The sequence below is a fragment of the Phocoena phocoena genome, chromosome 2 (assembly GCF_963924675.1).
Source record: "Phocoena phocoena chromosome 2, mPhoPho1.1, whole genome shotgun sequence".
Lineage (NCBI taxonomy): Eukaryota > Metazoa > Chordata > Mammalia > Artiodactyla > Phocoenidae > Phocoena > Phocoena phocoena.
Window position 1 is genome coordinate 165,363,470 of NC_089220.1, and position 23,289 is coordinate 165,386,758.

General features: G+C 44.6%; 1 protein-coding gene across 1 annotated transcript; it reads left to right on the forward strand.

The window, feature by feature from the left end:
* Nucleotides 1-665: 665 nt before the first annotated feature.
* MSRB2 (methionine sulfoxide reductase B2) lies at nucleotides 666-22,424 on the forward strand. The gene is made up of 5 exons (XM_065872655.1): nucleotides 666-783; nucleotides 9,916-10,016; nucleotides 15,319-15,395; nucleotides 21,289-21,436; nucleotides 22,320-22,424. The coding sequence occupies exons 1-5, from the start codon at nucleotides 666-668 to the stop codon at nucleotides 22,422-22,424; spliced, it is 549 nt and encodes a 182-aa protein (XP_065728727.1).
* Nucleotides 22,425-23,289: the final 865 nt, after the last annotated feature.

A 23,289-nucleotide genomic window follows, 5' to 3' on the forward strand; every position in this document is an offset into this window, starting at 1 on the left:
CTAATAAGGAAAAATTGGGAATGATAATGTCTATCAACAGGTGACTAGGTAAACACATTGTTGTATATCTATAAATGGAATAGTACTCAGCACCAACAAGGAATGAACAGTTGTTACATGCAAGAACAGGAAGGGCTGTCAAAATAGTTATTCTGAGTGAAAGAAGCCAGACAAAATAAAAAATGGTTCCACTTATGTGCAACTCAAGAAAAAGCAAACTAATCTATAGTTCCATTTAGAAACAATTCTAGAAAATGCAAACAAACTAAAACAGATCAGTGGGGTGGGGGAAGAGGGCGTGGGGAGTAGAGTGGGAATGGGTGCTGTGGGGTGGGACCAGGGGAAGAGCCTGCAAGGGGAGAGGCAGGTTTGGGGGAGCAGCGCAGGGAGGTAAGCGGTACATGGGCCGAGGGGGCCAAAGAAGGCCAAGGGGAGACGGTAGGGGCAGGAGCAAGAAGCGGTTAGGAGAAGGAAAGCGGGAAGGGCAAGAGTGGGGTAAGGAGCACAGCGCGGTGCGGTGCTTGGAGACCGGACAGGATGGGAGGTGGGAGGAGGCGGGGCGGAGCGGAGCATCGAAGACGTGGGCGGGTCCTGCGGGCGTGGGCGGGTCCTGCGGACGTGGGCGGGTCCTGCGGCCTGGGCCCCGCAGGGTCGTGTACAGTGTCATGGCGCGCTTCCTCTGCGCGCTTAGGAGCCTTCCCTTCCGAGAAGTGCCCGGGTGGGCGGTCCGGGGCCGAGCGGACCGGGGCGGCCTCCGCGCGTGTACCGGACCTGAGGACGCAGGTAGGAGGCGGGCCTCGCAGGCCCCGCCGCCACTTCCCAGCTTTCGGTTTCCCTTCACTTGCCAGGACTTGGGAGCCCGACAGCTGGTTCTGGACCTGGCGCTTACTTTCTCGGAAAGCTCCTTCGGGACGCCCCTGCCCGCCCACCTCTTGCCTTCTGCGACAGTTGGTTGTATATTATTAGGGGCGGGGGGGGGGTCACTGAACCCTATGAGGATTTGTGTAAAGGTACAGATCCTCTCTCCAAACGTGCACACACTTCTTTTTTTTTTTGCATAAAATGTTACGCTCTAGAGCCGGGCCTCAAGGTGTTGGGTCAGCAGCCCACCCCGCGCGCTCTCTGCTGCAGTGGCCCCTGCTCTGTTACACTGTCCACCTTCTCCAGTTATGTATGCTGCTTTTCGCGTCTGAGAAGCAGGCGGTTCAGACTTTTCATGCCTGTGGATCTGCTCCCTGACCTGCTCTATTTCTGTGTTTCCAGGACCCAGGGAAACGTGTGGACTAATACCATACCTCCTTTAACCTGATAACCATCGTTAGTCAATGGCTGTGATACAGACTAGGGAAAAGTGTGTCTATTTTCTACAAAATGCCTTTGGCTGCTCTGTGGGACTGGGGCACGTTTACATTTCATCCTTTAGTACGGAATCACTTGTGGAGACATGCGTTAGCCGGCACTGTATTTCAGGCCTATTTCAGGGAAATCTAGTGCCTCGTGTACATTGGTTTTATGGGCAGATGCCTAGCCATCCAGTCTCTGAATCCATTTGTTATGTGTCCACTGAAGACTTTTAAAGCTACCTATCTGTGCTGAAAATGTACCCAGTCACTTGGAATTCTTTTTATCCCTTGAAGTTTTCAAAATGATGTGTTAAATAAAAGCCCTGGCAGTGTGCAGTGGGAGCTGATCCAACATGACTTGGGGCCATGGCCTTCAGAACCTCTTGGTGTCTCTAGTCAGCCAATCTGATTTATTTGTTCTGTGCCTACTGTGTGCCAAGCATTGGTTTCCTGAGAACCACAGGTCATGGAAACATCACAGCTGTGGGCTGGAGCTCTTCTCATTCCCGTTTATAGGGTGGTGGTTTCAGCAGAAATTTGTCCCATGTTTGTACTTGGTGCTGTCAAAAACAGCCTAATGAATTGCCCTGGAATCTGAGGTTCTTCAGCAACGTTAAAATTTGGCCAGGGCTTCCCTGGTGGCACAGTGGTTGAGAGTCCGCCTGCCGATGCAGGGGACATGGGTTCGTGCCCTGGTCTGGGAAGATCCCACATGCCGCGGAGCAGCTGGGCCCGTGAGCCATGGCCGCTGAGCCTGCGCGTCCGGAGCCTGTGCTCCACAACAGGAGAGGCCACAACAGTGAGAGGCCCGCGTACCGCAAAAAAAAAAAATTTGGCCAGACACCAATACAGGAACTGCTAACTTATCAGACACCCCCTCCTGGGAATTCCTTCTAAGGAAATAATTCTAAAGAAGAACAAAGTTATATGTGCACAGATGTCTTTAACAGAACTACTCTTAAGAACTAGAAACTGGCTCTAACCCAAACATCCATCAGTTAAGGAATGCTTAAGTAAACCATGAAAGTTCAATTCAACAACTAGTAGGCAACCACTGAGAATGATGGGCAGGTAATAGTTCTGTGGTTAAGGGGGTTTCAGAGTCGACAGTGTCAATCACTGACCCTGTGTCTTTGGGCACGTCTTGAACTTGGTATGCTGAAGCCTGGTTTTTTCTTCTGTAAGGATAGTGATAATGGTAGGGTTTTTTACAGAATAAATGAAAAACAAACCTAAAAATGTTTTATCACAATATTGGTGCTTAGTAGGCATACAGTAAGCATTAGTTATAATTACATAAAAAATGGAAAGGTTAAAAGTGCAGCTGCATTCAACTCTGTGTTGTGGACTTGGGGCCTTGTTTATATATTGGCCTAGTTATCCACGTTGTGGGGAGGACTAGTGAGACATAAACAAGTACAGAGGTTTGCTGACGGGGAAACATTTTATAGGCTATACATTTTATCACTTATAGCCAATTATCACACAAGCATTGTATGTGTGCTTTTAGCAGTAAACTTAAAGCCAGCAGTGACACACCTCATAAGTCATTATACTCTGTGATAACTAGGCAATTTTTTCCATCCCAAGCACTGGGGTCAAAAACGTGGTTGAAAGCAAAACAGTAGCTTTCCACTAGAATTCTTCAAATTTCTTACCCAGTTCAGCAGTATGATCTAAAAGTTATCGTATGTTTCCCATATAATTTAACATACTAAATAATCCTAGTTACTTTAATATTTCTTCTGAGATGTCTAGGGGCCCTTTGGAATACTCGAAGTTAGCTTGAGAAAGAAACTTACTGTTATCAAAAGCACCTCAATATTCCTGAAAAATTTTGTTCTCTTAACAGGGAGAAAGAAAACCTAATTCCAGTTTTGTACCAGCTTACTATTAATAACAAAGTTCATTTACCTAATTAAATCCAATCTAATCTTTTTTTTTTTTTGGCTGCATTGGGTCTTTGTTGCTGTGCGTGGGCTTTCTCTAGTTTCAGCGTGCGTGGGCTTTCTCTAGTTTCAGCGAGCGGGGGCTACTCTTTGCTGCAATGCGCGACCTTCTCATTGCAGTGGCTTCTTTTGTTGCAGAGCAGGGGCTCTAGGCGCGCAGGCTTCAGTAGTTGTGGCACACAGGCTCCAGAGCTCACGCTCAGTAGTTGTGGTGCACAGGCTTAGTTGCTCCGCAGCATGTGGGATCTTCCCGGACCGGGGCATGAACCCGTGTCCCCTGCATCGGCAGGCGGACTCTCAACCACTGCGCCACCAGGGAAGCCCCCACAATCTAATCTTAATCACTCCTTCAATGTACAAAATTCTTTTCTCAAAATTCCCTTTTTTCGCAAACCTTTTATCACTTTTTGTATCCATATGATTTGTCCCTTTTCTTTGCCCATCCAAAAACAACCAACTGTAGGACAAATTATTATCCTCATTTTTCCTCAACAAATATATCTCCATTCTTTATACTTTCTCTCGCCGACAACACATATCCTACTTGCTTTCCACACTGAAATGCTTCCCTTATCATTTTTAGTAGCTTTAATTACATATTACAATTTTTAACCCTTAAAAGCCTTAACAAAACCAAGAAAAAAGTAATTGAACTGTTATACCAGCATTTACTGATTGGCAAACTTAAGAACATATTCCATAACCTCTAAAAACTTACATTTTTCTCATAGCATAATTTCTCTTTAATGTGGTACAAGATGTGTGTTTAATAAACCCAAACATCTTTTGAAGTTTTACTATTTAACCCAAGGCTGAAGTCTCAGGCAAAGTGGGCTGTGTTTGTATTTCAAGGACATGATAAGAGTTAACATCAAGCTTTCTCCTATGCATATTTTGGTTCTCTCAGGGTCAGAATTCTGAAAACAGTATTTTATCAAGCCAGCTTTCTCTAACTGCATATGCAAAAAGAATCGGTTTTGGAATTTCAAAAGAGTTTCATCTTATCCATTCTTTTCCAAAGTATAAAGAATACTGTTGTCATATATTGTTTAAAAAATTATCTTCCTTTTTCTTTAGTCGTAATCTCATAGCTAAAATTTTTCTAATGAATTGAACCTGACCTTACCATTTTACAAAAGACAGCAAAGATACCAATCACACAAATGAAATACACACTCACATACCAGAAGACACAACTGTCACAATCCTCCAAGACAGTGACCCATGTGGAGTCCCAAACACTTCCCCAACACAAATGGTCCTCGACAGTAGACACACGTCAGAACCAACTGGCAAAATGCCCAAATGACACACTCAGTGCTCACAAACAGCCCTCAATGTCAGACACGTCAGAACCAATTGGCAAAATACGCAGATAGCACTTCCTGCTCAAAAGAGAAGTTTGGCCGGCTGCACACCCGCGGACTTACTCGGTCTTGGAGCTCGTCAGTTTGTCCAGCATGTTTCCGTTCCACCAAGGAAAATCGTGCTTTGACAGCCAGTGCCGAGCAGGGGAGAAACAGGGAGGATCCCCCAAACACATGGTTTCGGCAGCTGCTAGGAGCGTCCCCCCAAACCCCCTTCCCGGGGCCAGCGAGCCTCGAGCAGCGGCTCCTCACGGCCATCCCGGCGCGTCATCATGGCGGCTCAGCTCGGGAAAACCGCGGGAGCAGATATCGCGAGAGTGCAGCAGCCCCAGGTTGGCAGCCAGAAACTGTAACCGAAAATGGGGTCGGGCTCGCCAATAAAGAGGCCAGGTTGGTGGGAAGGAAAGTTTGCTTTATTTCAGAGGCCGACAGCCTGGCGGGGGAGGGGGCAGAGGCCTGTCCAAAGGCCGACTCCCCCCACTGACAGTCAGTGGGCGAGAGCTTTTATAGATGCTGGGAGCGGGCTACACGCAGAAACAGCGCAGTCAGCTCTGACAGTCATCTTGACGTTGGTCATCGGTGGTCTGATCAGCGTCATCTTGATTGTTTTAAGTGCAGTTAATCTTCAGTTCCAGGGTCAATTTGTTCCATTTCTTTAAGGCCAGCTCTCAGAATTGTGACTGCTTATGTCGTGGCTATAGCCTGGTCATCATGTAACTTCTTCCACCTTGCGGGGTTTCAGTATCTGTAAGACAACTCACAGGGTATGGCTCAGAATATTACCTATAGCCCTTGAGGAGGAACTAAAAGTCCTTGACTTTGCTTAATGACCAACCTATTATTATTTGGTCTTGTTGGACTGTTTTCCTTTGTTTCTGCATTTTCTCACTTCTCTGATTAAACTTATTCTTTGGCTAAAGTTTTTCCACAGACAAAAGGCAGCCTGAGGACATGGGGGGCAAGCACCATAGGGTCCTGCTCCATTTCACTAGGACACTGCATTCTTGTGGTTTCCTTCCCACCTCTCTGCTTGTCCCCATTTCTTCAACGTGTATATTGTGGAGAGCCTCAGAGTCCAGCCCTCAGGCCTCTCTCTCTGTTCTGTCTACACTCACTGACTTGGGGATCTTCCAGTCCAAGATAAATAACATCTAAAGGCTGAGGAGTCAAAAAGTTATATTTTCATCCTAGACCTCTCTTGGAACTCTAAATCCATATATCCAACTGCCTAGTTGACATCTCCACTTGAATATCTGATTGGCATTTTTAAAGTTAACAAATTCAAAACCAAGTTCCCAAACCTACTCCTCCTGTAGTCTTCCCCCATCTTTCAGAGCCCAGAAGCTGTGGAGTATGACCCTTGGCCCTTTGCTTTCTCTTACCTCCACATCTGACCATCAGCAGATCCCCCGGCTCTACCATCAGACTGTGTCCAGCGTCTCGCTACTTAGCCACTCCCCTGCTGCCACCCTGATCCAGGTTTCCACCTCTCAGCCAGATTAAAGTAGCCTCTGTAATGGTTCCCCTGCTTCAGACTTCACCCTGCTTCAAGTATTTTTTTAGTATATCTACCACTGATCCTTTTAAAATATGATAGATCATGTCATGCCTCAGCTAACCTTCCAATGACTTCCAGGCTCACTCAGAACATAAGCCAGTGTCCTTACAATAGCCTTCAGGGCCCTAAATGATCTGGCCCCCATCATCCGTCTGCTGCCACTTCTACTAACCTTCCCTGCTGACTCCACCTCCGTTGCTCTGGCCTCCTTGCTGTTCATCAGATGCGCCAGCCACACCCAGCCTGGTGCTTCTCTTGCCTGCAGTGCGCTTCTTCTAGGTATTCATGTTGTGTGTTTGTTCATTTCCTTCAACTCTTTGCTGAAATGTCGCCTTCTTAATAAGGCCTTCCCTCATTATTTTAAATTGTGTGTGTGCATATACGCACACATAAATACGTACACAAACATCCTCACACTCTCTAATATCCTTTGTGATTTTTGAAAAAATCATCTAAAGTTTTACATTCTTAGTTACTTTACCTCAACTCCATAAGGGCGGTGACTCCTGTCTGTTTTCTTTATGTCTGTAGCCCCAGCATCTAGAATAGTGTCTGGCATATAGTAGGTGCTCTATAAATATGACCAAATGAATGAAGAAATGAATATGGGTACACTGAACAAAGACCCAGTTTTTTCAGACTTTCAGCTTCTAGTTGAATGAGACATCCAGACAAATTAACCTGCGATTGTCATGTCTATCGTGGAAGCACTGAGGGCCGTGAGAACCCAGAGGAGGAGCTTGCAACCCAGACTTAGGGGGTCAGGGAATATTTCTTGGAGAAGATAACATGTAAACTGAGACCAGAGATTGGAGACTTCGGTTTCTGTCCTGGCACGTAAGGATCTTAGAAGTCTTCACTCCATCTTAACAACAAGTAAAAAGCTAAACAAACTATGATGTCTTCTGGGGGAACTCAGAGGACCACAGTTGAGAGGGCCTGGAGCATAGTAGAAGGGAGAAGTTGGAAGTGGTAAGCAGGGCCAACCATGAAGAGCCTTGGAAGTCACATCAAGGAGTTTGGAATTTATCTTGAGGGTATTATGTCACATTTAACAGTTTTGGGCAGTGAGGAAAAAGAAGTGGTTGGAATAGGGGAGGGCATACAAATTAGAAAAAAATCTGTAATATTCTGTGCTGGAGGTAATGGTGGCCTGATCCAAGGTAGTTGCAGAGGGGTGGGAATGAGCAGATCCTAGAGTTATTTAGGAAGCAGAACCAACGGGCTTGGCGCAAGGTCAAGGGAAGAGTCATGGATGGTGGCCTGGCTTTCTGGTTTGAAACATGGAGTTAATGAGCTGGAGCACATGAGAGGAGGACCAGATTTGGGTTGGGGTGGAGGAGATACATGAAATTCTTTTGTTTGGGACGGGCTTAGTGGAGATATCCAGGTGTGGATTGTGTATGGATCCAGTACTCAGCAGAGAGATCTAGGATGGAGGGAAAAAACAGGTTGGGAGTCTCATCATGTAGATGGTACTTTAAGGATAAAATCTCCCAGGGTGGGGGAGGGGGTGTGGAGGAATGATAGAAGAAAGCCTAAGACAGACTCCTCTAAAGAACACCAGTATTCAAGGATGGCTAGAGGAAGGGGAGCTGAGAAAGGTTGCTGAGAGGGAGGAACTGGAGAGACGGGAGGATTTGGTGTCATGCAAGCTGAGGGAGTAGACTATACCAGGAAGAGAGAATGTCTAGTGTCACTTCTATGGAGAAGTAGATGGGATGAGGATGAAGTGTTCCTGGGTGTCCCTAAGAAGTCCTGGTGAGCTCTCTGAGAGCAGACTCAGTGCAGCGCGTCCCACCCAGGGGCACATGATGTCAGCTGGCCCCACTGTCAGTGATGCTAACCTTGCTTACTTGGTTGAGGTGGTGATTTCTAGACTTTTCCATTGTAAAGGTACATTTTCTTACTTGTAAAATTGATAATTTGAGGGATCATATTTTGAAAATGTGTAACTATTCCATTCTTCAACAGTCCTTTCACCCAAGGGTTTTAGAATTCCCTGATGACTCTTGCTTGAATCCGTCTATTATTTTAGTGATTGCAAAAATGGTGATTTTAAAAATTTCATCATTCCTTCTCCCTTTATTACTTGGCATTCTGCATAATAACTCTGAAAGTCACTAAGCAGTAATAATGATCACATGAATACATTTTGCTTTGCTCCCCAGGAGCTGAGTTCCTGAAAACTTTGTGTGTAACTGAGCAATATTTCCATAGGAGTATTTCAGAGGTATATTTCCACTGGAAAAAAGAAATCCCCGTGGCCTTATAAAAAGAATTTAAGAAAGGACACCTTCTAATATATTTAACAGATAAAAACCCTTAAATAAAATGTAGACAACCATAGCAGTCAATAATATATACTACTGAAAATACCATGTTGTGCAGTGTTATGAACTCGTGATGAAGATACAAGTCTTCTCTTGCTGAAAGATTATTTACGACTTTCTTTTTTGTAACCAAAAATGAAATTCAGCTACGATTTTCTGACATGTTTGTTATGTGGGTGGTGACATCATAGGTAGTTAACATTTCATCTTCAGTGCTGTGGTCAAGTTACTAACCCTTTGGGCCTTATTTTCTCCTTTGTAAGTTGAGGTGTAAGCAGATGATAAGGTCCTCTCATATTCTTAACGTTGGATGATTAAAACGTTTGGATGATTAAAACGTTTATTTATTATAATATACATTAGGCTTCCTACTTCTCTTTGGCTAAAGTTATTATGTTTACACTCACTGGAAAAAAAAGTTGTAAAAAAGAAGCTGAAGGGAGCAGAAGAAAGGAAGACAAAAGTGGAAAAAAACCATGAAGCATGATAATAGATTATGGTAGGTCTCAGTTTCCCGTTCAGGAGTATGTGCTATAGGAGTCTCTTATTTTTTCCACACAAAAGAATTTTTAATGAGACCTCCCTTGACAAACAAAATCAGAGATATCTTTATAAACCAGCAAGGAGGAGGGGTTTAATAACCCACTGGCTCCACGATCTTTTCTCTCCAATCACTCAGCTACTCCCAGCTGTATCCTGACAGGAAACACTCCTTTGAACGTAGTAATAGAAGAAAGATGAATTTCTACCCTTAGTAACCCAAGGAGAATTTATTCTACCTTATTTCGTATTTCAGCTGCCTCTTATCTTCTGTGCCCCAGCAGGACTGGAAAACTGGCTCTCTACTTATTACTCATTTCTTATTAAACTAATGAGTCAGTTACAGTATTTTGTACCTGAGCTTTCTGGTCTCTGTGAAGAAGGAAGGGGTGGAAGGGGGAGGGGAAGGGATGGCGTGTTTTGCTGGGAGATGGTGCACTTTAGGAGAGAGGCTAGGGAAGAAAAGGTCATTGTGCCTTACTGGTTTTTTTCCAAGCAAAATATATTTTAATAATATAGAAAATATAAAAGTCCTTAACTTGATCACAGACATCATTTGAAAGTCAGTAGCACCCATCTTATAATTTGCAATTTGTCAACCATTGCTATTAAAGTAAATAAATTCTTATACAGTAGTTATTTTGAGATCCCGAACAATGCAATGAAATACGGAAAACAATTAAAAATATAAATATTTGTAGTAAAGGCATGACTCTAATTCTTTGGGTAGATAACTAAATTTTCTTAGACAAATCCAAGGAAGTCAACCTCAGCATTCTGGGCCTTGCTGTTTTAATTTTTTTTAATCCCTATTTAATGACACAGGGTCCCTTACAAAGCGGAAGCCAGTTCTCTCCAAGAGTGAGTGGCAGAAGAAGCTGACTCCAGAGCAGTTCCATGTCACGAGAGAAAAAGGGACGGAACCGGTAAGCTACACCGACTGACAGTTTCTGAGTAGATGTGTTGGGAGCAGGGCAGGACGGGTTGGAATCTATCTCGCTACGAAACCTAACTCATCATCTGCTCCGCGAATCTGGTGCCTTTCATTGCTCTCCTTCATCGGCCATGAATATCTATACAGTTGTGCAAACCAGAATCCTTCCTCTGGACACACTGCCCTCCGTCGCCTCGCCCACCCATTCTGCCTCCTAAAGAACCTTCCCATACTCGGCTTCCCTCTGCTGCTCTCACCTGCAGGCTGGTCCAGGCTCCCCCCAGCCCTGGCTTGCGTGCATTTGCCTCCAGCTGCTCTCCTCACAGCTGCCCTCCTCACAGCTGTCATTCTCTTTTGGAAACAGATCTGACCACATCACCCCCTGCTTGAAATTCTTCAGTGGCTTCCCACTGCTTTCAAAGTAAAGAGAAAAGTTGAAAAGTGGCTAATGAGGCCCTAAAGGCTCTGGCCCCTACCTCCACCCCCTGTCCTCAGATCTGGCCACATTTCCCCCTGGTCGCTGCACTCCGGCCACACTATCCTCTTTCAGCTCTCAGACCCTGGGCTTCCCCTCCATTCGGGCCTTTACACCCTGTGTCCTCCCCCACCACCAACAACCCGACCCATTCAAACCTACCTTTCAGCTCTCAGCCGTACTCTCACTCCCACAGGGAAGCCTTTCCTCAGCCCCGATGGGTTTGCTTTTACCAGTACTTTCTCTTCTTAGCACTTGCCATCCTTGGTATATACCCCAGCACATAGCATGGTGCCTGCAGATAACAGGCGCTCAAAAACTAAACCGTGGTGACTGTCACATGACTGCAGGCCATGAGAAGGACACATTATTGAAGCTGCCTTCAGTAATCTCAGCTTTCTTTCATTTCCTGAGAGAACAGCCCTCAGTGGTTCCTCATTATAGTATGTACCATGTTTACTGGGCTGCGTTTCCCAACAAGTAGTCTGTCTTAGTCCCAAATATGACCACTGGAATATAGTTATTGAACCAGGTTATTAGATATTTTCATTGGTGAAGCAGACCCCACGGAGTGGACCACACTGCAGCGGTTTCAAAAGCTGTATAATATTTATATCTTTGAATTTAGCAGTCCCTGCAAAATTCAGGTAAGCTGTCCATGTGCTATGACCGTGTAACCGTGGTCTCACCCTCAACTTCGCCACCGATGCTAAAGCCGTTAGACAGGCCAGCAGATCCCAGTAGATTCTGGTGAAATACTGGTATTTTTGAAAACTTCCTGTGGGTGGGATTTTAATAAAGGCTTCACTGGGAAAGAGACTACATTAGCCATAGTGCAGATAGCACAGGAGAGCCACACGTGATTCCCTGTGCAGTTGTGTGCATTCCCATAGCATTGTAAGCCAGCCCTATTCTGAGGGACAGAGCCACGCAGGGTGTGGAGCTGGAGACGGCAGCCTGGAGATGAGCTGCCAGATGTTTAGGAGAATAAATATGTGGGATTTTCAAACAAATGGTATAATATACTCTGTGCATTTGGCCGTTTGACAAAATGAGCATCATCTATTATTTTAAGTAATACTATAGATCCCTTTCAGTTGATCCATTTCCACAGTTAACTTTTTAGAACGTTGCAGAACTATAAGCCTTAGTTAGCTCCATGAGGGTCAGGAAAGAGAAGTAAAACACCTCAGCTTTCTATTTGGTGACTCAAAATTAAAATTCAGTTGCGCATGCTTTTTATTGGACAGCAGTAATTTGCTAGCACTCTGCTAGGTATGACGAAGGGGTTTACAGCCTGGTCAAGCAATAACTAAAAGTCAAATATCAATAGAAGGTAGGTTTTATGCAGGTCATTCTTTGCCTTCCAGATCCGCTATCCACATGCCTCACTCTGCTCTGAGTTCTGGGAAGACTAACCAGCTCCCTTGCCCTCTGACTCCTGATTGGGTTGGCCCCTGGGAGATGCCAGCAAGATCAGAGGGCACGGTGGAGAAACAGGCATCCAGGGTCCCCCTAGGACTGTGTTCCTCCCACGCAGGTTGCAGCTTCTGCAGGCAGCCCTCCCCTCCAGCTGCAGCCTCACAGGTCCTGCCCGTTCTGTGTCCCACAGGCCAGTAGCGTGTTCTCAGTCACTGGCCCGGGGGTGCTTCACCTTCCCTGTTGGTCTCCATCGGCCCTGTCCCCACCTTTGTAAACAGTGCTGTGTGAAATTATCTGCAAATCATTCCTTTTGAGTGCGTCATCTGTTTCCAACAGGTATGTATTCATAGTATGGAAAAGATAAAAGAAGAGAGAACTCGCATTGGTGCAGACAGACTGTGTTAGCACGGGCTGCTGTAGCAGGATGCCACAGACTGGGCTGCTTAAACAACAAACATTCATTTCTCAGGGTTCTGGAGGCTGAGAAATCCCAGATCAAGGTGCCAGCCAATTCAGTTCCTGATAAGGACTCTCGTCCTGGTTTGCAGATGGCCACCTTCTTGCCATGTCCTCACGTGGTAGAGAAAGAGGTCAACTCTCTCGTGTCTCTTCTTATAAGGGCACTAATCCCATTCTTGAGGGCTCCACCCTCATGTCCTCATCACCTCCCAAAGTCCCCAACCCCTAACACCATCACATTGCGGGTCGGGGCTTAAACTTGAATTTGGTGGGGGCAGTACACAAATACTCAGTCCTTAGGACAGACTGAAAACCCAGGGGAAGGCATATCTTGAAAGTCATTACGTCTCTGACTCTGATAGTCACGCATTTCAGTTCTCTCTTCTAAATAATTCTTGAATCTATTCTAGTCTTTTTATTCCCACTGCTCCTGCCACAGTTAAATCTAGGCTTGAACTGGTGGCCGTTTGACTGTCCTTTACCTCCAGTGTCTTCCTGCCCCGACTCCAATCCATTCTTCATGTGCATGTCAAGTACTCCTTCTGTTGATAAAAATCAGTTCTGATCGTGTGCCCACCCACTTTAAAAGTTTCCAACGGCTTTCCATTTTCAGTGGGATGGCACAAAAACTCTTTAGCGTGGTCTGACAAAGCCACTATGATCTGGCCCTCCCCACCTTTGCAGCAACCTCTTCTCCCTTCTCCACCTTGCCCTGTTCTGTCACGTGGGCCCAGCCCAGGCTGCTTGTCTGTCTGAAATACTCTTCCATTTCTTCATCTGATTAACTTTTACTCATCCTTCAGAACTCAGTTTAGTGTCTTGGCATTTCCTGTAGTAAACACCGATCAGCCATGCAATGAAAAATAATGGTGATAATGATGAAAAAAATAATAATAATTTTTTTTCTAAAACTAAAGATTAAAGAAAAAGAAAACCCTGATCTCAGACGTCTCAGACGTTACCTGGTCCAGAAAGCCTTGGTGAAAACTCCCCTAGTAGTAAAGGGCCTAGTGCTATCCTCACTCCCTACTAACCTCTCCATCAGCACTCCTGTCATGTGGTGTGACAGCTGCCAGCTCACGTGTCTCTTCCCAACTTGGTAGCAGATTCCAAGTGCAGGAACTGTGGGTTGGTTTGGTTTCATTTTGGTTTTCCATCTCTGCAGCCTTAGTACCCAGTCCAGCATTGGATACACACTAGGTTTTCAAGTAAATACTGGAATGAACAAGCGAGAAGCCCTAAATAAGTGATAGGACTTGTATAAAACTGGGGAGGAAGGGTGAGAGGGCAGACAGAGGAAATCAGGTGAGGAGGCGGAGGAGAGATGTCATTTCATAAAATACATCGGCTAAGGATTCTTTTATGTTTGATTTTTTTTTTTAACTTACTGTGCTACCAGTTCCCTGTCACTTCCTCTGCCCAACTGTCCCTGCAATGACAGAATTATATTTTGAATATTATCAGGCTGTCCAGATCGCATGAGTAGGCTTCTCTAGATCACCTTCAGGTCTGGGTAGCCCTATGGCATGTGTGTCTCATCAGCCCAGGTGGGGGGGATGCGAAACTTCCTTTTCATTCCAGATGCCCATTCGTGCCAGCGTTGGGTACAGGCCTTCGAGGGGACGGGCCAGAAAAAGACCAGCTCACCACTGTTTGGATGTCTGCAGCCAAGTTCAGGGTTTTTAAAGAGGGAAAACATCCAAGTGTGCTGAGATGGTGGGCTCAGTAGGTTAATTTGAAATTGTCCATTATGCAGCTCCCTGAAAATGTGCTGTTAATCCTACCACGAGGAATGTGAATGTTTGACCTGTGGACTTGTCGAGGTGGGACATCTCGAGAGGACCAAGGGGGCTGCTTGTTTCCTGAGTCAGCTCTGGGACTCAGTGACCCACCCTGTGCCTCAGCTTCTCTCCACAAAATGGGACGGCGCCTGCCACTAGCCACTGCTTGTAGATTTTCACACTAGGCTCATTCAAGAGTTTCTTTCTTTTTTTTTTGCAGTACGCGGGCCTCTCACTGTTGTGGCCTCTCCCGTTGCGGAGCACAGGCTCCGGACGCGCGGGCTCAGCAGCCATGGCTCACGGGCCCGGCCGCTCCGCGGCATGTGGGATCCTCCTGGACCGGGGCACGAACCTGTGTCCCCTGCATCGGCAGGCGAACTCTCAACCACTACGCCACCAGGGAAGCCCAAGAGTTTCTTTTTTTTAACATTCCTTTGACAGGAGATGACAAAAGGAACTGGGCAAAAATAGTCTTTTTTTTTTTTTTTCAAACAATGAGATCAGTTTACAAAATAACATTAAAAAAAATTAGTCTTGGCTCATTCATTGCCTCAAGTCTCCTTGTGTTCCTCTCGGAACCTGCAAACTCCTTAAGCCACAATTAACGTGGTAATTTCATCTAAGTAGTAACTTAGGCCCTGCGAGTATCTAGCTCATTATTTAGCATTTATTAAGTATGCAGTGTCCTAAACACCACATGAAGCATATTAAAGGCACAAGCTAATCTCACTGAGCTTTGCTTTTTATGATCTATATCCTGTCTGTAATTGGAGATTTCAAAGTGTTTTAGACAGTGGACTAGATTCCTGTTGTATTAACTCTTTTGAAATGGTGACCGAGATCTTACACAATCCAGAGGTGCGGTTCTCTTGCTTTTTCACAGGCTTTGATGTTCTTGGGTGAAACGTGCTATATAAATACAAAGCATTATTAATGTCATAATTTGAATATTTGGCACAATAAAGGCCGGTCGTAAACAAGCCTGTAGGCTTCTTCACTGGGCACACTGTAATTTTCTCTCCAGTGATATTTGCACTTTGTCAAATTAGTACAAAAATTCCTTTATTGGGAGACTTAATCTTGGATCTGGATCTGCTGTATTGTGTCCTGCTGGCGTTATGAGAAACCTGAAGGTGATGTAACTCATTTACTTTCAGCCTTTCAGTGGGATCTACCTGAATAACAAGGAATCAGGAATGTATCACTGTGTGTGCTGTGACAGCCCGCTTTTCAGGTGAGATAAAGATCAAAAGGTACCGAAGGATGGGGCTTCCCTGGTGGCGCAGTGGTTGAGAGTCCGCCTGCCGATGCAGGGGACACAGGTTCGTGCCCCGGTCCGGGAAGATCCCACATGCCGCGGAGCAGCTATGCCTGTGAGCCATGGCCGCTGAGCCTGTGCGTCCGGAGCCTGGACTCCGCAACGAGAGAGGCCACAACAGTGAGAGGCCCACGTACTGCAAAAAAAAAAAAAAAAAAAAAAGTACCGAAGGAGAGTAAGCCTCTAAATTCATCCAGCTCTGTCTTCTGGGGCCTTGGATAAATACCCATGATGTTTTTAATTGCCCGTCTCATTTGGCCTGGTTGCTATAAGGAGGGCTGTTCATTTAAGATTCTTGCCTATCTTGATTATTTCTAGTGTTTAGAGCATTAACTTCTTAGCCTATATTCTTTCTTTCTGTATCCCCAAGAAACAGCTAAAAACAAAACAAACTTGGTGGGCACCTTAAGATAAAGCTATTAGAGTTTTTTTCCTGGGAAAGTATTTAAATAAATCTAAACCATAATGGTATTTGCTTGGCCATGTGATTAAAACTGTATCTCTCCCAGGGAGAAATGGGTTTATAATTTAATTTAGGAAATGTAGAATTTTATGAGGATAGATTCCCCACAGTGCTTGACGGTAGTGAATACCATGCTCTCTTCTATGTAGCTAAAAGTAAATTTAATTGTCCCTTGATTTCAAAGCCTCTTTTAAGTCAATCAGGATCTGAAATCTCTCAACAAAGCCTTTTTTGTTTAGACATGCAGGAAACAGTCTAAAAAAAGTAGATTCGATGAAGAAGAAAGGAAAACATCTTTGAAGTCCTGTTTTTCAGAACTTCAAAGATGTTTTCCTTTCTTTTGCATCAACCCTAAATTGGTTTAGAATAAAATATAAATCAAGCCAGCTCTGTGAATCTTCCATTAGGCAGTGCTTCATTATGTGCTTTGGGCTTTGAGCAGTCCTGGGCTTTCCTAGGCTGCTAATGTGGGCTGAATTTGGAAAGCCAGACCCCGCCTGCAAGGATGAGGAACAATTAGGATTGATTTTCCTTCACGCTCACGGAAGGGCAGACCTTTGTCCGGTTTCATTCACTCTGTCGGTGGCTGGTGAGGAGATAGCAAAGATGGCAGTCAGGGGAATTCCCTGGCAGTCCGGTGGTTAGGACTCCTTGCTCTCACTGCCAAGGGCCCGGGTTCAATCCCTGGTCGGGGAGCTAAGATCCCACAAGCCTTGCGGCACGGCAAAAAAAAAAATAATAATAAATAATAAAATAAATCTTTAGAAAAAAAGAAAGGTGGCAGTCAGGCTGAGATGGCCTGGGGGAAGCTAGGAACAGTAAAATGGATGCATATTTCTGAACCATTAGTTATTCTTTGACCTTTGGTTCTATTAAAAGGGAGAAGTGGGACCTTGAGATGGCCACTCTGCTTTTAGCCAAAGAACCGTGTTGTAAAAGTATAAAGCACGGCCTGTGACTATGTAGTAAACAGCCAGATGTTCTGTTTCCATCTTTTGACTGTGAAGGCAAAAGATGTGAGGTCATCTTTCAAGAGCATGTTCCTTCCTACATCTGAGTCTTTGTTTTTAACTTCATTGGCGTTCCAGTTTCTGTACCTGTAAAGATGACACTCTCTTCCTACCCAATGCCCAGCCAGGTTCTGTCAGTATATCACAGAATGTTGGGGGCAGGTAGGGACCGAAGAGACCAGAGCAAAAAACTCTGTCTAGTAGAACTTTCTGTGATGATGGAAATGTTCTGTATCTGTTCCATCCACTTCAGTGGCCACCATTCACACATGGCTGTTGAGCACTTGAAATGTGGCTGATGCGGCTGAAAAACTGAATTTTAAATTTTATTTCATTTTGAATAATTTTAAATAATTTAAACTTGAAAGGCCACATGTGACCAGTAGCCACTGTATTAGCACAGTGCTCGTCCAAATTAAGGAAGCTGAGGACCATCCCCAAAGCAGCCAAGACTCATGAGAATACCAGCCAGTTCCCCAAAAGCCCTTTCATCAAGTGGCCAGTTTAAGGACCTACCAACCTGTTTGTTTCTTTTCAATCATTTAGTTTTAGTTGCAGTTTCCATTTTCATTTCTTAAGGACTTTTGAGTTTGTTCCATTTTTTTTCCTCCCACTGCTGCTGCTGCTGAAGCTGAGACTGAGAAAAATAAGAATATATTCATAAGACTCTTTTATGTTCTAGAACGTACTCTTCTTTTTTTTTTTTTTTCTCTGGTACGCGGGCCTCTCACTGTTGTGGCCTCTCCCGTTGCGGGGCACAGGCTCTGGACGCGCAGGCTCAGCGGCCATGGCTCACGGGCCCAGCCGCTCCGCGGCATGTGGGATCTTCCCGGACCGGGGCACGAACCCGCGTCCCCTGCATCGGCAGGCGGACTCTCAACCACTGCGCCACCAGGGAAGCCCCAGAACATACTCTTCTTAAAGATGATGCATTTATTTATAGGAGAGACAGTGTAGTACAGTGGTTAAGTCTGTAGACGTACATCCTGGCTTCACTGTTGTGTGACCTCAGGCAAGTTTCTTAACCTCTCTGTGCCTCAGTTTCCCCACCTGTAACATGAGCATGCTTGTAGTACTGAATTCATAAAGTTGTTGGGAGGATTAACTGAGTTATGAGTTAATACATATGAAAGCACTAGAGCAATGCCTCACACATGCCAAGCACTGGATACATGTTAGCAATGAGACATTCTTAGAGACAGATCCTTCTTAGGGCCATATACATGAATGTGTCTTTGATAATGAGGAACTCTTGAGAATTTTTTCTAATTAATGAGAATCTATAAATGAAGACTATATTCCTGACAGTGCTTCCCATTCAGGAGGGTGGATAGCTGTAGGGATTCTTGTTTGACCTCTCATTTTCCCTCTCTCTCTGTCCCCAGTCTCCAGCCTCAGTAATAGACAGCAGGAGTAGAAAAGAAATAAACATTCCTTCAAATGCTTGTACAGAGTCAAAACCAGGTGAAAAGTCAACCAAAACTAAACAGTTAAGGAATCAAGTGGATGAGGGATCACTGTCTCTTGGCTGCTGGGCCCCTTGCTGCCTGCACACTTCCCTTCAGGCCAAACCAGTATGGTGCACATTCTGGGGGAGACAACTCAGAGACATTTAGTCCAGGGTGTCCAAGTCAAGAGCGCTCTAGGGATTTTATCACTCCCCTGGGGACTCCAGGCTGTTGCTTCCTTAACCTTGGAATTTTGTGACTTTGCCCCTCCCCTGCTTCCTCTATTCCCCTCCCTTCTCCTCCCCCTGCCCCCCCAACACTGATTCTGAAAGTGTTTATTAAAATCTACTGTGAGATCACATGTTTCATGGTCATAAATCTTAGAATAGAAGGAAACTGAGAGCCTGATGTTAGTTCCCTTTTTACAGAATATCCTGACATCCTAGGTGTTAATAGGAGCTTAGTAACCTTGTTAAGCTTTTGTGAGCTCCCATTCCTTCAGAGGAATGGAAATTCTCCTACCATGAGGGTTGTCAGTTATCACCAAGTGCCTCTGCTGCTGTTTGGGGGGCTGTGGAATTTCCAGAAACTAAGATAAAAACAAAGCAAATAAACATATAACAAAACTAAACAAAAGAAGCACCTCTAAGAGTACATGACTAAAGATGGTCCAGAATGGTTTTAGCTTCTCAAGGGAGGGCCTTACAATCTGCTAATCATTTAAATATGTATGTTGGAATTTCTAATTCACCTTAATATTTAAGTTTTCACTCTTAAATGATACATGATGGGCCTCTCATATTACCTGGTAAAATCTCCCGATTCTGTTAATTGCATCAATAAAACTTTTATTGTTTCCCATCAAATGTTTTAAATGACTTTTTATTAGTCTTAGATTCATTCATTAACAAAATTATTATATTCATAATTCTCTATCAAAATTCCTTTAATGATCACTAGTTTATATATAATGTTCAGTGTGGAAAAGCTATGATTAAAAGATACTTAAAGTGTTTTTCCCTGGACCAAAGTAGCTCGGATGAATATTTTTGAACCCTTGGAAAACAAAAAGGGCTGCAGAGAACCCAATCTGAATGTGCGGACACTTCTGATTGGACCCACAGCTGCTCAAATTTCATGGATACCTGTTACTACTAATAATAATGATATTTAAAAAACAATAGCTACCGACTTAAGTACCACGTGTCTGACACTACGCTAAAAACAGTAAAGTAGAAAGCATCTCAGTTAATCCTCTCAGTAACCCCATGAAATAACAATGCCACTACGATTCCGAAGATCAGGACACAGAGGCTTTACAAGATTAAATAACTTGCCAAGGTTGCATAGACATAACAGACAGAGCATGGCTTCACACCCGAGTCTCTCGGAAGTCAACCTCAGAGCTATACCTGAGTTCCTGGGATCTTTTCAGGGCTCTTCGAGGTGCTCCCTTTTGCAACTGCATATCCACGAGACCACATCCTCTTCCTACACTTCAGTCGAAACAGCACTGCAGCAGACTGAATGCACGAGCACATATAGTCAATTGTCATTTTTTTTAAGCTACACATTAAAGAGATTTACAAAGTTATAAAACAGTGCAACTCTTCCCACTAAATGTTTGTTTCAGTTTCGAAAATAGAATTATTGTTGTAAAAATAGGTTATGCTAGCATGTAATGAATTTATTATTTTTAAAAATAATTTAATGCATATATTTTTAAATTCTCACTTATAATTTCTAATTTGTTAAGTATCGATAGACAAAACTCATGTAAACAAAAGTTCTCAGAGATCCTCAGTAATTTTGTAGTACAGAGGGGTCCCAAGACCAGAACGTTTGAGTCTCTGTCTTGCACTAGACTCTTTCTGCTGGGGTTCGTGCTCTAAACTGAGCTTCCTTCTGTGCTCCTAGTCTAGGGATTTGATTATTTGCCACTTTTCCCCCCTCTTTACTCAGTTTTTGGTGTTTTGGGGGCTTTTTTGAAGAATTTACAATTCATTTCTTGTCTCTCCTCCTCAGATAGAGAGAGCCATTTCCCTGCCATTTAAAATGTTTTCCTAGTGTGATTTAAGGGAGTCGTCTTTCAAAGCACTTAGAGTGAGTCTCTGATGAGTAGATTTGCCTGTTGCCCTCCTCCTCTTGCCGGCTCCTCTGCCACCACCATCACCCGCCCCCAGCATCATTCGTCCCTGTGGCGCTTCGCCGGGAAGGTCACTGCACTGCGGTGATGACTCTGGGTGCCCAGGCTTACCTATCACCACTTGCCCCACAGTATAGCTCCTTAAACCCTCAGAGCATCTCTGTAACGTAGATATGATTATCCGCATGTTACAGATGAGAAAACAGGCTTGGAGAGAATAAGCAGCCTGTCCAATTTCACACAGCTAAGAAGTGACAGAGGCAGCTCTTGAACCCCTGAAGGCAGTCAGGCTTTGAATTTCGATAACCCGAAGTTCCGGTGACTGAAGACGGCTGTTTCATCAGTTCTCACGCTTCTCTGATACGTTAAACTCACAATGCCCTCCTTCGACCACTATTATTTCATTTCGATTTCCCCCTTTCCTACATTTAGAACACAGGGATTTGATCTGTTTCCTAACGTGCAGCAGTTCACAAAGCTCCTCATGTTTTTAGTCCTTGAGAGGGATGCCTTCGACATTAAAGGAGCAAGAAATCTTTGACCTGATGAGACGGCATCTTTAATAGTGGAGATGCAGTGGGCAGGTTCCTGTGGAACCAGTGGTTCACGGCACTGGCCTTGGGATCTGGCAGAGGAGAAGGGAATCGAATCGTGCTTGGTAGAAAAATGATTCGGGGCATAAAATGCTCTTTGTATGGTAATAGCAGCCTGCACAGCTGTCATGTCATGTCATGTCACACAGCTCTGAGAAAAAGTACTGCTCAGGCACTGGATGGCCTTCGTTTTCTGAGGCTCACGGGACGTCTGGCTCTGATGAGAGTAACACAGGGATCCTGCGACGTGTGGACACCTCGTTGGGACCAGCTCGCACAGAGGTCATCTGCAAGCAGGTGGGTGTCTTTGTCTTCTCTGATTTGCTTTCCCCAGTGCCGCCCCAAATGCCACAGAGAGCTCGCTTGTCCTTGCATATCTGGTGTCATGGCCGGGAGCACTTTTGTCACGGAAGCACCTTGGGTTTCTTCTGTGCTGCTGGTCCCTATCTCCCATCACTCCGGGCACTGCAGACCCGAGAAGGAGCCTTTCCTGGTTCAAGCCTTGCAGAGATGGGAGCAGAGCAAGGATCTGAAAGAGAGAGCTGGCCCTTTACATTCTGTCGCACAGAGACAATCAGCAGGAAGGCCAAGCATAGCTGGCGTCCCTACGCCCCCTTCTCACTCTGCAGCGTGTCAGCAACCGGCGGAGCAGCGCTGCAGGTGACATTAGCGCGTTATTCCTCCTGTGAGCTTGGTAGAAGAGTGGCTTAAATCCAGACAGCATATTCGCTTTGATATCCTTGGGTGCTCAAATGTTCTGGTTTTGTAAGCAGATAAATGTAGCTTAGTCTTGTCTTCAATAAAAAACAATAATAATACACTGGCTACAAGAGTACCGAGTACTCACCCCGGAACTGTTAGTGCTTTAAATGTTTCGTATCAATGAATCATCACAACATCTCTATTACGTAGGTATAATTATCATCCCCATTTTATAGATGAGTAAATCAAGGCCGAAGTTAAATCACTTGCTCACATTCTCACTGATAAAGGAGAGAGATATTCACCACTACTGTGCTCTGCATCCTTTCATTTCTTAATCAAATTCTGGTATAATAGACTTTTTCCCCACACCAGTGTCAAAAACTCGAGTGGGGCGGCCATGTGGGATTCATGTGTCTGGTTTTACATAAAGAGCCTTGTCCCAGTTGAGGAATGACAGAGGCTTCTCTCCTTGCAGTGCGAAGCTCACCTTGGCCACGTGTTTCCTGATGGACCTGGGCCTACTGGTCAGAGGTTTTGCATCAACAGTGTGGCCCTCAAGTTCAAACCAAGCAAACACTGACTACCTCCAAGAGTCCCCTTCCCTCGTCACTCCCTCACTGCCAAACTCAATTTTCATAATTTATGTGAATAGCTAGTTTTATTACCTACTAAACCAGGCTAAGTTTGCTGCTATCACCAAGCAGGTCACACCTTCTCTAACTTACTACCTGGAGTCAGCCAACCCTGGCTCTGGCTTTGATTGGAATTTCACAAAATGACAGAGGGGCAACCATTTCCATTAAATCGACTTCGGCGGGCTTTGCTTGGACCAGAGGGCATGACTCTTTGGGGACATTTGGAGGCTGATGGACAAACCAAAGAATTTACAAAACCACCCTGAACGTTCCATTGCAGTTAAGTTCTTCATGGACATATATAGGTGAGAGATCAAGTGAAAAGAGGAAAGAAAATATGGGGTTAGACTAATTCACAGTCCCAGCATGGAAAGAAGCAACGAGGAGGAGGGTTGTGGATGAGCTGTGCTTTGGGGGATCCACGGGATGCATGATATTTTTTTCAAAACTTTAGACTGTCTTGAGCTTTCCAGTTCCAGCTTCTCTACGGGCAACTTAAGTTTCGATGGGAGTTTGCTAGATTTCAGTGATGATGAATACAAGTGGCTACAAAGTTAAACTTTAATTTAGTTCAAATAAAATATTTACTAAAATCTGTTTGCTTTTTGTCTAAGTCTGTGAATTTGCTCTTTTATAAAAATGACTAAATCAAATGCCAAAAAATAATTAGGTCATGTGGTAGTAGGTGTTTGGTTACACCAATGCTGATAGCAACTCAAGAGTTTTTTTTACACATTGAGAGTCTTGAATAATTTGTTACTGAAAGTGTTTAAATCATTTTCTTTGAGACTTTATGGACAGACAGGAGAC